Source organism: Microtus pennsylvanicus, chromosome 21, assembly GCF_037038515.1.
Source record: "Microtus pennsylvanicus isolate mMicPen1 chromosome 21, mMicPen1.hap1, whole genome shotgun sequence".
Classification (NCBI taxonomy): Eukaryota; Metazoa; Chordata; class Mammalia; order Rodentia; family Cricetidae; genus Microtus; species Microtus pennsylvanicus.
In genome coordinates this window covers 1623593-1637179 of record NC_134599.1, presented here as the reverse complement: position 1 = coordinate 1637179, position 13587 = coordinate 1623593, and the positions used below count along the sequence as shown (strand labels likewise).

Below are 13587 nucleotides of genomic sequence, written 5' to 3'. Positions count from 1 at the left end.
ATTGAGGAAGTCTCAATTTTTCTTTCAAAATCAATTCAGAAACATTTTCTACATAGGTCTTTATTTTACTCTGTGATTAAAAATATTCATTCTAAAATATCTTCTCTCTTAAGAATTCCTATAAAGAGAATGAATAGAAGGTAAAATGCAGTCAAGTTCTGGATCCAGGAGATACATGTGGGTCCTTTAATTTATCTTTTCCAGAGCCAGTTCTCCCCCTATTTAAGTCCTTATCACCTTGTAAGTTTGAAATAAATTGCTTCGTTCTTGAATTGTTAGTCCAGTATGGTCCATAGCCAGCTGATATTCTCCAGCAATTTTTGAAAAATCATGTGCTAACGCTATTTCCTTGGTTTAAGGGTATGTGTCCTTTTTTGTTTGTTTGTTTAATTCCTTCGAGACAGGGTTTCTCTGTAGCTTTGGAGCCTGTCCTGGAACTTGCTCTTGTAGACCAGATCCGCCTGCCTCTGCCCTCCCCCAAGTGCTGGGATTAAAGATGTGTACCATCACTGCCGGACTTTTTTTTTTTTTCCTCTCTCCTTGCCCTTTTTTTGAGACAGGGTCTCACTGTGTATAGCCCTGACTGGCCTGGAACTCACTATGTAGATCAAATTGGTCTCAAGGCACAGAACAGACTCTTGTACTTTGCCTCTCAGTGCTGGGGTTAAAAGTATTCACTACCACACCCAGCTGCTTATGTTAGTAAAGTTTTATGGACTTGATGTGTGCTCCTCACACACCCATTTGACCTTTCCAGGTATCGGAAACAGGCGCTTAAATGGCATCCGGACAAAAATCCTGAAAATAAAGAAGAAGCAGAGCGGAAATTCAAACAAGTAGCTGAGGCATATGAGGTGTTATCGGATGGTAAGTAGCTCTGAGCTTGTGAAGGACAGGCCTTTCCAGAGATAGCAGAGCACAGACACAGGGTTTGTTTGCTCCCACCTAGATTGCTCCCCTTTCCAAAGGTTTTAAATTCCCTGTGGCCTTGCATCTGGTGCAGTTAACCACCAGTGTGGGGAGCTATAAGCTATGGGAAGATTTTCCTAGGGCTGGAATTGAGAGGGAGAGGTTGGGTTTAAGAACTCTTGTGTCCACTCCTGATCATCTTGACCTTATCTATATTGTTTTACTGAAGGAGGACTTTATTAATGGGATTTTACTACTTGGATAATTTAAGCTTTGATTCCCTTCTTTATGTCTAGAGCATAGAAATTAGGAGAAGGGTTGTGTTTGCAATTAGGTGAAGGATTGATTAGCTGTCAGGGGCAGCCATCAAGTTTGTGTTTATGTTAAAGGAAAAGTTTTGTATCTACAGGGCTGGGGACAGAGACTAGAAAAGTACTGCCTACATCCTAAGCACTATCCTGCTAGGTGGCCTGGCATGAGTCAAGGCAGAAACTTGACTTGAAAGGGTTAGGTACTGATTCACTAACCACAGGAAACAACAAATAGGTTACTAGCTTTAAAAATCTGTTTGTAGAAGGAACCTGAGGTAAAACTCATCACACCAGCTCACCACATTACAACCCCTTGCATTTTCTGTACCCTTCTTTCTCATTTTAAAAGGCAATCCAGCAAACTACTTCACAAGTATCTATTTTTTTACTTAATAAAGACACTGATAACTGAAATCCTACAAATTTGGTCTTAATACTGTTGGGCCTTTAATTCTCTTGTGGCTAAAGCATGGGCCTCAGCTTGTGCCACTGTTTTTTTAAAAATGGGTGGTTCTTACTTTGTTTCCCCTGTTGTAGAATGAGACTTTTGGGGGAGGGCAGAAGGATGAATACAAGTGGCAGCTGTGCTTTTTCGGTCCTACTCTGGGAGTGCAAAGGAAGCAGGGTGTGTGTGGATACCAGCACAGCACCTGTGAGCTACCAGTGCCTTGCACAGGCAGTCTCTTATGGAGTGTGCTTACTGCTTTCCACACTACTTAAAGTTCCCTGGAATTTGTAGGGAAATTTGTAGCGCTTAAAAATTTGCCAACTAGTGTTTCAGGAAAAAGGGGAGAGTTAAGTAAGTCTCCTGCCTCTTTTCTATTAAACTCTGAACCTAGATTTAAAACTTGGGAGAAGTACTGACTGAATTTTGAGGGTTTGAAAGAACTTGCCAATAATAACTTTTTTCCCCCTCAAATTTAAAGCAAAAAAGCGGGACATCTATGACAAATACGGCAAAGAAGGATTAAATGGTGGAGGAGGAGGTATGTCAATAGATTTTCTCTTTGAAGACATAGGTCTTGACCAAGTTGTCCTTATTTGTTGTTCATGTGATTTATTTGTACCTGATACTATCATCAATACAGGTTAGCCTAGAGAGTGGTAAATTTGGGTAGACATAGAGAAATGCTTATAATCTTAGCACCGTGGGGGACTGAGGCAGGACAGTGCCTGTCAATTGAGAGTCTGCCTGGTGGGTCTCAGGTCAGGGTGTGATTCTAGTCCTTGTGATTCTCCTTAAAGGAAGAAAGAGAAGAAAACAAAAACTGAACCAAAAGAGACTTAGATAGGAGCTTTTTTTTTTTAAATATTTATTTATTTGCTTATTATGTATACAGTATTCTTCCTGCAGGCCTCATTACAGATGGTTGTGAGCCACCATGTGGTTGCTGGGTATTGAACTCAGGACCTTTGGAAGAGCAGGCAATGCTCTTAACCGCTGAGCCATCTCTCTAGCCCCTAGATAGGAGCTTTGAGAGTTTAGGTCCAGCCTGCTTCTTTTACATAGTGAGACTTGTCCACACATTTGTCAAATTAGGATGTTTATGTTGAGGTATGTATTGTGATAGATAACCTTACTGTGTTTTCATCAGTGAACCTATTTAGGTTTAAGCAGCACACACTGCCTGTCTTATGAAAATGGTGCTCAGTAAATGAGTTGCTTCATCGTGGTCCTTAGAATTCTTGCTGTGGGGTGCTGGAGAGATGGTTCAGTGGTTAAGAGCACTGGCTGCTCTTCCAAAGATCCTGAGTTCAATTCTCAGCAACCACATGGTGGCTCACTGCCATCTCTATGTAATAAGATCTGGTGCCCTTTTCTGGCCTGCAGGGATACATGCAGACAGAATACTGTATACACAATTGATAGATAAATCTTAAAAACAAAACAAAACGAAACAAACAACTTTGACCTAATATGCACAAATTGTACCTATGGAGAAATTGGTGGAGTAAATATATTATTTGCTTTGGGTTCATAAGCCTTTATGATTAGTGGACAATGATTTATTCACATGTTTTGGAGATGGAAGCAGTTCTGTGGACAGATTGGGAAAGAATTAGACCTGCGCACACAATGCAGTCAATGCTAGGCAAGTGCAGTTAGCATCAATAAGGCTGTGGTGTTTAGAATCCCAGATGTATAGAATATTTTCTCTTTTAGACCGTGAAGCATACAATGATTGAACAAATGTTGCTTAGAAATGCCAGAATTCAAAGGCTAAACACTTTGCTGTGCTTGTATAGGTGGAAGTCATTTCGACAGTCCGTTTGAGTTTGGCTTCACATTCCGGAATCCAGATGATGTCTTCAGGGAATTTTTTGGTGGAAGGGACCCATTTTCATTTGACTTCTTTGGTAAGTAACTACTTCGGTCCATCCTTCTGTCTGGCTTGGTGAGATCTTGGGTGCCCTTTGCACTTAATACTGTGCCATGTTACTAACCTTTATTTTCACAGACCATTGGAATCCGTTATTTTCTGCCAATCTTTTCAGAGCCTTTGAATTTGTGACTTCAACAATAAAAGAGTTTAGTGTATTTTTCCCCCTCTTCCATGTATATTGTTGTATTTTAGTTCATTTGTTTTTGCCTTCCAGTGAATTCATATTTGGGACAGGACAGGATGTTGGAAATCTGATCTTAAATGTTTCATCTTGTTTTAAAGAATTTTATTTCTTGCTTGTGGTGTTAAGGATTTGAACTCAGGACCTTGGATATATTGACGACTCTTAGTACTGAGCTACCACCACTCCACGAGCTAGCTAGTTTGTGTATCAATTTGTGAGTTTGTGAGATTCACTAAATATCATAGATGCTGTTCAGAACATACGGGTTCCATAAACACAGCCTTTTCTAACTTACTACAGTCCACTTTGGAGTTGTGAAGAGGGGTTGCCCCTACCTAGATAGAGCAAGACGGGAGGAATCAGGAGTGTTGATTGTGATGTTGTTAAAGGAGATGGTGTTAGGTGAGCAACTGTTGGATTGTGGGAAATAGATTCTCCCATCTTGTGCCTTGATGCCCGACCCTATGCCTTTTCCATATCTTTGTTGGTTGCCAGTTACTAGTGATGTTCTGTATTGTTGAGACCTATTTGAGTGTTTGACAGGGGAGGTCAGGGTTGGACGTGCGGTTGCGGCCTCTTGTCTGGGTGCACTGAGAGGGAAATACATCCTGTGTGGCTGAAGAGACTCGAACATCACCAGCAACTCCACAAGAGGAAAAAAGACAATTTTGTCTACCAGTAATACCAGAGGGAGACAGGTGGGAGCCCTGCATGACTTGTTGTAGTTGTGAAGAGGAACAAGTCACCCTGGATCTGGTAGGTTTTAGACTTTTCATGTTGTGATCCTGTAGTAGATCTCAGTGTGTGCCTGCGTGCATTTGATTGGTTTTCTATCTTGCCTTCCCTTGGGAAGGAAAATAGTGAATGTGTCAGAGAGAGCATGCTCATTCCTAACTGAAATGAAATAGGAGTAAGATCTTAGGAGTAGGAGAAAGGTTGCTGCAAGTGAGGTTAGGGATGGAGTGGTTTGATAGAAGACCACACAGAAGGTTCCCTTCAAACAAATTAGTAAGTGTGACGCCAATAACACAAAGATTGTGGGGCATTTAAAATTACAGATTAAGGAATAGCCCACTAGTAGTACACAGTATGAATTTGGCTCAGCAGGTAGACATCTGTCACCAAACAGGACCTGAATTTGGTGCTTGAGTATTTGTACAGGAACACACTAATAAATAAATGTGTGTTTAAAAAGATGTAATGATTTAAAGTTTCTAATTCTAGCCTTTTATGTACATACTTCAGACAAAGCAATGAGTAATTTTTAATAGGATAGAAGTGAACATTATTGTATCCTATGTCACCTGAATGTTGAAGTGCAGATGTAACTCTAAGAAACTAAACCAGCTAGATGTGATCATGCTCAGCTGCAGGACCAGCTCTTGAACAGCATACTGCGTTCTAAGGCAGCCAACCCTGCCTTGCAGTAGTCTGTCTCTAGAAGTAAAAACAACAATAAAAAGTTAGCCATTAGTAAATTCCACCTTGTTTTGTGGTGGGACAGAGTTGTGTTGGATAGTCTGTTATGATGTCTTTGCTGAGTAGAATAGCTTGTCTTCTGCAGCTTGGCCATTCATAAGATGAAGGAGGCATACTTTTCTTTTTCTCAGGAGGTTAGGCATCCCCTTGATAAAGAAAAATTGAAGCCTGTTGTGCGGTGCACATTTTTATTATTCAGAACTTGGGAAACTGAGGCAGAAAATGAATTTGAGACCGTTCAAGGCTACATAGTGGGTTTTTGTTTGTTTTTGGAGTCAGGACTTCTCTGTGTTACTGCCTTGGAACTTGCCCTGTAGATCATCAGGCTGGCTTCCAACTCACTTGAGATGATTCCCCCTGCCTCTTCCTCCCTGGTGCTGGTATTAAAGATAAACAACACCATGCCTGGCTACATAAAGTCTCGTAAACAACAACAAAAGACTAAAAACAACTCAAATCTCATCTGGGGCGGATGTTAGTGGTGATGCTTGCCTAGTATGTATGAAGCCTGTAAACTGTCACAGGAAAGAAGTTTTGTGTCTGTATGCCCACATGCTCATTCCTTTTTAGTCAATTACATGGTCCATGATTGTTTTCCTTGAGAAAAAGAATCTGACATTCCATCTAGCCTTTGGACAGCTCCTTTATTTTGAAGGTATATAGTAGAGCTTTTAATTAGATAAGCTTAGGTTTTTATCAGTAGTGCAAGAATGTATTAGGCTTGCTGAGGTCTGTTCTATCTCAGGTATTAGTCAGGTAGGCACTCCCTTCCTGCATTGCCTTGATGAGTGTGGCAGTGATACTTCTTCAATCCATTCTTGTAGGTCTTCTAGGGGACTTCCATTTTCAGGCAGTAAGGATTTTCGCACAGGAAAAGAAGCTGCTCCATGGCTACTACGTGTATGAGGTGACCGTGCAGCCTGCTGGTGGTATGTGGAGTGCAGACTGGGTCCTTCATGCAGGGCTGGGGACCTAGTACATGGCCAGCAGCATCCAGAGTCCTTGTAAACCCAGTCACAGTCTATTGATTGTAGCCAGTTAATTTTCATACACCCAACTTCTATATTCCTTCTATATTTTGGGGGAGGGTTTTGGTTTTTCAGAGTAGTTCTAGATCTATTATAAATAGGCTGGATATAGTGAAATGTAGTGTGCTTGTTTTAGCTACTGGGAGACTGAGACAGAAGGTTCCTGAGTTTGAGGCTATTCAAAGTTTTATAGACCCAATCCCTATCCCTTTTCTCTGTCTCCCCAAAAGTCATTTTTAAGATTTTGTTTTAAAGCGTAGTCCAGGCTGTTCCTGTATTCCTGGTGAGCCTTCCATGTGCTGGGATTGATCACACAATATCCTTATGTTCGGTTGTTAGGTACTGTTGAGCTAGCTACACTGTGCTCACAATTTTCAGGTCTCTTACTCTGGTGATGGGGTTCTCAGATTCAGAGACTTAGAGCAGGAAGATGCTTTGAGATCCTGCAGGAGACGAAACACCTTTCTCTGTGATCAGCCACTTTTTCAGGAAGGCCTGTATAGGCACTTCCCACAAGGAGCTCAGTAGTGGAGGGGATGTATGTGGAATGGCCTTTACATTTCCCAGACTATGGGTCTCACCCACAAATGAGCCTTTCTTGAAATATTGATTGAAACAGGAAGTGTATTAATTTGAATTAGGATGATCTATCTCTTCATGTGTTTTACTAACCCAGAACAGCACTACTTGTGTCCTGGTTATGTAAACCTAGTAGTGTAAGACCGACAGTTACCCAGTAGTGGTCTTTTGATTCTTATTAGTTACGACAGGAAGTATTTCTTAGAGAACTGTGGGTTGCACGCCACATTTTATTTTCGTTCTCACTTTAGAACGTCCAAACTGCCTTTGTCGTTGTTGGCAGAGGATCTTTCCTTTCTCTCCCTTGACCACTTAGTGTGTTCTTTCTTCACAAAGTCTTGTGAACTCTGGGGAAGGAAGGAGTAGGCTACTGGAAAAGCCCATGGTGAGGAGAACCTTGGAAAGAGACCTTTTGGGGGAGGGCGATTGTGTGGAGGGTAATTTTCTGAGCCATAAATTTACTGTAGTGAGTCAGTCATTTTACTCCCCAGGATTCGAGGAAGTGGCCAGTGAGGACTTGGAGCCTAGTGAAGAACTAGACCAGCCCTGTTTTGAGGAGTCAGTAGAAGACGCCCTGAGTGACGAGCACAGTGAGGTTTTGGATGTGATATCCAGTGAGGAGCTGGACCTTAGTGAAGATGAGTCAAGTGAAGGCTGTAGCTGGGGCCAGGGCGGACTTCTCAGTGAGGACCTGGACCTCGTCTCCAGCGAGGAGGAAGCCAGTCTCTGGGATGCCGAGGAGCTCAGCGAGGAGTATGAGGAGCTGCTGAGCGAGGAGGAGCACAGTGGGCCGGAACCCGAGGCGCTGCTTGTTCAACAATAAACAAAAAGAAATGGCCTGGGTCTCTCTTTTATAAGAAGATTTATTTTATTTAAAATTTATCTAGAATAAAAAGAAATTGCTTCTATCACCACTATGTTGTATGTGGTCAGATTACCAGAGTTGACCTGGAGACCAGGGAGGGGAGGAGGCCCAGATACTCCAGGCCAACCCTCTTTGTAGGATGACTGGGCTAGCAGCCCAGATTGCTGTAACAAAAGACTCAGTCTTAGTGGTTAAACAACAAACTTCTCAATGTGCAGGTCCAAGGTAAGGGTATGCCAGGGTCTCCTGTAGCTGAAGCAGATGTGACTCTGCACACCATCTCCCAGGCCAGTTTCTCCTGTGACCATGCTGATCTGATCCCTGGTCCATGAGTTCATTTGATCCTGGTTACTTCAGGGAGGTAGCTGCTAGTAAGAGCTCTGCAAGACTCTGAGTTGTTTAGGTTTAAATCCTAGCCTATAGTTTAGGAGCTTGTAATAAACTAAGAAGTTTATTACTAGACTGGGGATGTTCGAAAAGTTGGAAGTTAAAAAAAAATGCAATGCAGAGATGAGAGTGGAAGCAGTACTGCTCATGGTTTGTTGATTACATCGTCGGCACGATCACAGATGTCCTTAATTGCTTTAAAAAAAGTACAATTTCCTCGTGGGATTTGAGAGCAGAGGATAAGATTTTAAAGTCTATAGACCATTTAACTTCCAGCTAGTTATTAAACACAACATTATTGGCTTTTAGACTACAGCTTGCCTGTATCTTTCATTGGCTTCCTTGCTTGTTCTAAAGAAAAATGGGACTGTTGAGGTATGTGTGAGGCCATATTAAATCAGAGATTGATAATAAACCATGAAGAAGGAGGATGGAGGCTGCTTTGGTGATGTTTGGAATGAACTAGGTAATTTCAAGAGTGCTGAATGAAGTAGAGGATGTGATATTTGAAGTTTTTTAAGGCTTGTGTTTACTGTAGGAGTCTGACACCTGGCCACTCTCACAGTATTCTTGAGGTTTTCATGTACTTTTTGAGGTTTTTCTGTAGCATTTCCTATTCAGTATTTAACCTCCCTCTCTCAACCAAGCGTGAAGGAAACAAGTACCTTTTTGGTAGCATATATAACACATACATTGAGACCAGGGTCATTCCACGTGGCCCCACCTAGCCTGGAATTTGCTATGTAGATCAGCCTCGCCTCAAACTCATTATCCTGCCTTTGCTTCCCACGAGCTAAGATTAAAGGGGTGGGCACCACACTTGGCTTAGTCTACACATTTTTTTATGTTGTGTTCATGTCATCAGACAACTCACAGGTGAGCATAACAACCTTTGGGTGTCCATGACTTTCTGAGTAAGTAGTTCAGCTTTCTGCTGTGAATTTAGGGAACAGTGGCCTTGTCTTGCCCTTTAGTTTACATTGAGGGGAAAGGTAAGCAGCAGCTTCACTTGTGAGAGAGAGCAGTTAGCACTGGGGGGCAGTTGGGCGATAATCTCCAGGGCTCCTCATGAAGTAGACCAATTGTACACAAAATCACTTAGAAGTTGGAAGTGACTGAGAAGTTAACATACTTGATGCCACCCTGGGTGCCACGTGGTTTTGTGTGGTCCCTTGCTGTGGTTTTTGTTTCTGTTAGTATGAGTAGTAATTTTGCACTCTTGAAATGTAAAAGATACCACTTGTAGAATTGTAGTTGCAATGAGTAAGTGCTTTAATTTGAGCTCTTAGGCAGTAGGATTAGTGTTACCCTGTGCGTTTCTTTAGAATGACTGCCATTTTTTTTCTTTTTCTTTTCTTAAATTTATTTTTATTTTATGTGCACTGGTGTTCTGTCTGCATGTATGTCTGTGTGAGGGAATCAGGTCGCTTGGAACTGAAGTTACAGACAGGTGCTGTGAATCTAACCCAGGTCCTCTGGAAAAGCAGCTGGTGTTCTTAAGTGCTGAGTCATCTTTTCTGGCCTGTAGCTTTCCTTTGTCTTTGCTTGAGAACTGGTTTCACTATATGACCCTGGCTAGCTGAGAATTTATAGCTGTCCTTTTGCCTCCTTATCCCTAAGATTAGGCGCATGTGCACCTGCTTAGCATTTTGGGGTGAGGTAGCTCACAGGGAATGGCCCAGGCTGGCCTTGGAAACCCTACCTCTCAAGTGCTGAGATTTTAAACCTGGGCACCTGTGTAGAATTGGTAATTTATTTGCTTTTTTTTTTTTTTTAAATTTTCAAGACAGGGTTTCTCCATAGCTTTTGGTTCCTATCCTGGAACCAGCTTTTTCTAGACCAGGCTGGCCTCGAACTCACAGAGATCCGCCTGCCTCTGCCTCCCGAATGAATTTATTTACTTTTAAAGTAACACAGTTTTGTTAGACGTAAGGAATACCATGGTGTATTGTATGGTTTTTTGTTTGTTTTCCCCCTTGATTCTTGTCGGCTTTTGTATTTGGGTGTTGCTGTGGAAGCACAGGGATGGAATGTTTGGCCTGTGAGACACTGGTACATTCTCCCTGCAGTGGAGCTGTGTTGATTGAGTACATACATGATTTTGCTCCTGGGCTTTTCCATTGGGAGTTCACACCAGCATTAAATTTGAAGCTAGCCGGGCGGTGGTGGCGCACGCCTTTAATCCCAGCACTCGGGAGGCAGAGGCAGGCGGATCTCTGTGAGTTCGAGGCCAGCCTAGTCTACAAGAGCTAGTTCCAGGACAGGAACCAAAAGCTACAGAGAAGAAACCCTGTCTCGAAAAATCAAAAAAAAAAAATATTGAAGCTAGCAGCCCCTTAAAATTTAAAATGTTTCAGCAGCCTAACACATTTACTTCCTTTAGGTTTTTTGTTACCTTTTATACTACTCAGTGTGGTGTGTGGGTTTCCCCTTCCACTTAGAGATGTTTTGTTAGTCATTCTGGAGTGCAGGTTTCTTCAGTGTCAGAAAGCAGGACCCACAAAGTTTCTCCTTAAAACCTTTTTAAAATTTTATGTGTATGGGTGTAGCCTGCATGTAGATGGGTGCTTACCTGGGCTTGAAGAGGCCAGAAGAGGAGGGGAGTCTGACTCCTGAGATGTGGATGGTTGTGAGCCAGCATGTGTATGTGAGGGAACTGAACTCCCTGGGTACTCTGGAAGAGCAGTCCGTGCTCTAACCAGCTGAACTATTTTCAGCCCCTCTCAAAAAGTATTGTTATATTAAAGTGTGTCGGGGAGGGGGCTGTTGGAGGTCAGGACATTTTGCAGTTTTCTATGATAGTTCCAAGAATTGTGCTCACGGAGGCAGTATTTATCCGCTGAAGTATCTTAGCAGTCCTCTTTTTTTCATTCTTTGAGACAAGGTCTTGTTATTATGTTACAGCCCGCTGGCTTCTAACTTGTGATCTCATCAGCTTCCTGAGTGTTACTAGAGAATGCATATAGTTTAACGGATTTTATTTATTTGCTATGTATACAATGTTCTGTCTGCATGTATACTTGCATGCCTGAAGAGGGCACCAGGTCTCATTACAAATGGTTGTGGTTGCTGGGAATTGAACTCAGGATCTCTGTAAGAACAGTCAGTGCTCTTAACCCCTGAGCCATCTCTCCAGCCCCACCTAACATATGTTAAGCAAGTGCTCCACCACTGAGCTACACTGCTGACCCCAGATAATCCAGAACAGTAATTAGTCCAGAACAGTAATTAAGGAGAAATTGCAGGTTACAGTTCTTGAGTTTAGTATAAATGGTTCCTTTTATATTGTTTTGTATCCTTATAAAAACAATAACAAAATAAAACTTAGGCATTTTCAAAATAAAGACATAATTGGAGCAGGCATAAGGTCCTTAGCTAATCTAATAAAAACACTGCTGTGCAAGCCTGATGACTTGCTGCATCCACGGACACATTGTGTCCACAGAAATAAGACAGAAACTTGGTTAGTTTTAGATGGGCTGTGGAGAATTTTTTCTTGCTAATGATGTGGGTTGACCCCAGCTTCTGAATTATCACATAATGTGCTTTTGATGCTTTTAATTGTGGTGACAGTCCAGGATATCAGAGCCCTAGGCTGGTTTCAAACTTAGCTATGTTGCCAATGCCTGAGCATCTGGTCCCCCTGTCTCTTCCAAGTGCTGGGTTCACAGTTGGTGGGCAGGGACCTCTAAGGCTTTGTACTAAGGTCCAGTCGAGATATTTTAGATAGTTTTTTTTTTTTTTTTTAAAAAAATACAGTGTCTTGCCAGGTGATGGCATACACCTTTAATCCCAGCACCCAGGAGGTAGAGGCAGGCAGAACTCCATGAGTTTCAGGAGCCAGCCTAGCCTACAAGAACTAGTTCCAGGACAGGCTCCAAATCTACAGAGAAACCCTGTCTCGGGAAAAGAAAAAAAAAAAAGACATCCTGCAGTCACAGTTCAGACAGCCCTTAATTCCGTTTGTTTACCATGTATTAAACCTTCCTGCCTTGAGGTTGGGGCAGAGCAGTTCCTGTTGGTGGACACAAGAAGTTCCTTTCATCCAACCATGTCAGACCTTGGAAGAGGCTAGCTGACATGGACCATTGAGTCCTGTTTTCTTGAACTCAGCTTTAGGCAGAGCTGTGTAGAGTTGAATTCTAATTGGTCTTAATAGTAAAAACCGGGTCAATGCTGAAAGATCAGAGAAGTAGCCAGCCAGTATAGAAAACTTTTACCTCTACTGAATCCTCAGACCGAATGGTGTCTGAAACCTATGATTGAATCCTCCTGCCTTATTCCTTTCTCTGCCCAGCCGTACATATCACTTCCCATTACCACCTCCCTAGTGCTGGGACTAAAGGTGTGAGCCATCACCACTTGGTTCTGTTTTTCTTTTAGACATATTCAATCCATCTAAAAGTGTGCCACCACTATGGCTGACTACTGTGGCTAGCTTGGCACTTTGATCTTCAGGCAAGCTTTATTTGTTAAATAAAACTTGACCAGCTTAAGAGCTGCCTGGCCAGTCTTATTCAGAATAACCTTGACCAGCTTGTGCCTCTGATCAGTGTGCATCCCCGGCTTTCTGGAGTACCCCAAGCCTTTGCTCTGGTTCCTGTGTTCTAATCCTGATCTTCCTTTTTGGAAGAATGGCTTGTTACAGACCCTGTCGGGAACCAGGACTCACTGGTGTTCATCTGACTGCAGGCAGACCCAGTTCTTGTTTTGTTCTCTTGTCATTTATACGTCTGTGACTCTTTCTGCATGCAGTTGCGTTTGAAAGTATGTAGTGTATGATTTTTCACAGTTTTCCCACTCCTAGGGGAAATAAAAGCACTAAGGTAAGATTAAAAAGTAGTAACTGGGCTGGAGAGATGGCTAGGCTCACAACCAAAAAATAAGGTATTAACTATAAATACTATGTTGTTTGTTGCCATAATAAAAAACTGTACTTGCTGCTTGTAGTGAGCCAGACAGGATCGCCATTACAAGATGGCCCCGACATCCTGTCTTGTTGGAAATAAACAACTCCATATTTGGCTATGCCTTTGAGAGCTGCGCGTCCCCCGCTTCCCGCATGCGTGGTGGATGAGGATCCTTGAGCCTATCCCGATGCGGTCTGGTGTCAGCTGTTGGTGGCAGCCAATCACAGGGTGACCCGTGTGCCAATTCCCTATTTAAGCAGCTGCCTCAGTGCCCTCGGGCCCCCCCCCCCCCTTTCCCTTTGCTTCATGCTCTCTCTCCCTTTCGCTTCCTGCCCCTCGTTTTCCTGCCTCTCGTTTCCTGCTCCCCATCAATCAAGGGTACTCCAGTAAAGCGTGTTCTGAGTGGAATCCTGATGTGGTGGTCGTTCTTTCTCGCTGGTCGAGAAGCCCGCCACAGCTGCTGACTTTAGATTGTAGTGCTGATACATGTTAGATGTAGAGTATTATTGCTGAGTCATTGATTGGTGCTCCTCCCCCACCCTGTTTCTCTA

The 13587-nt window shown here is 42.7% G+C and overlaps 1 protein-coding gene across 6 annotated transcripts in view; it reads left to right on the top strand.

The window, feature by feature from the left end:
- Window positions 1–13587, top strand: part of Dnajb6 (DnaJ heat shock protein family (Hsp40) member B6) — a 53593-nt gene that overhangs the window by 16648 nt on the left and 23358 nt on the right. For 5 of the 6 annotated variants that reach the window (XM_075955311.1, XM_075955310.1, XM_075955312.1 and 2 more), the window contains exons 3-5: window positions 758–867; window positions 2147–2206; window positions 3468–3578. In XM_075955311.1, coding sequence (XP_075811426.1) covers window positions 758–867; window positions 2147–2206; window positions 3468–3578 — 281 coding nt within the window. Of the gene's footprint in view, window positions 1–757; window positions 868–2146; window positions 2207–3467; window positions 3579–6091; window positions 6197–7365; window positions 7789–13587 lie in introns of those variants that run through there. The other variant, XM_075955313.1, reaches the window with a different exon arrangement.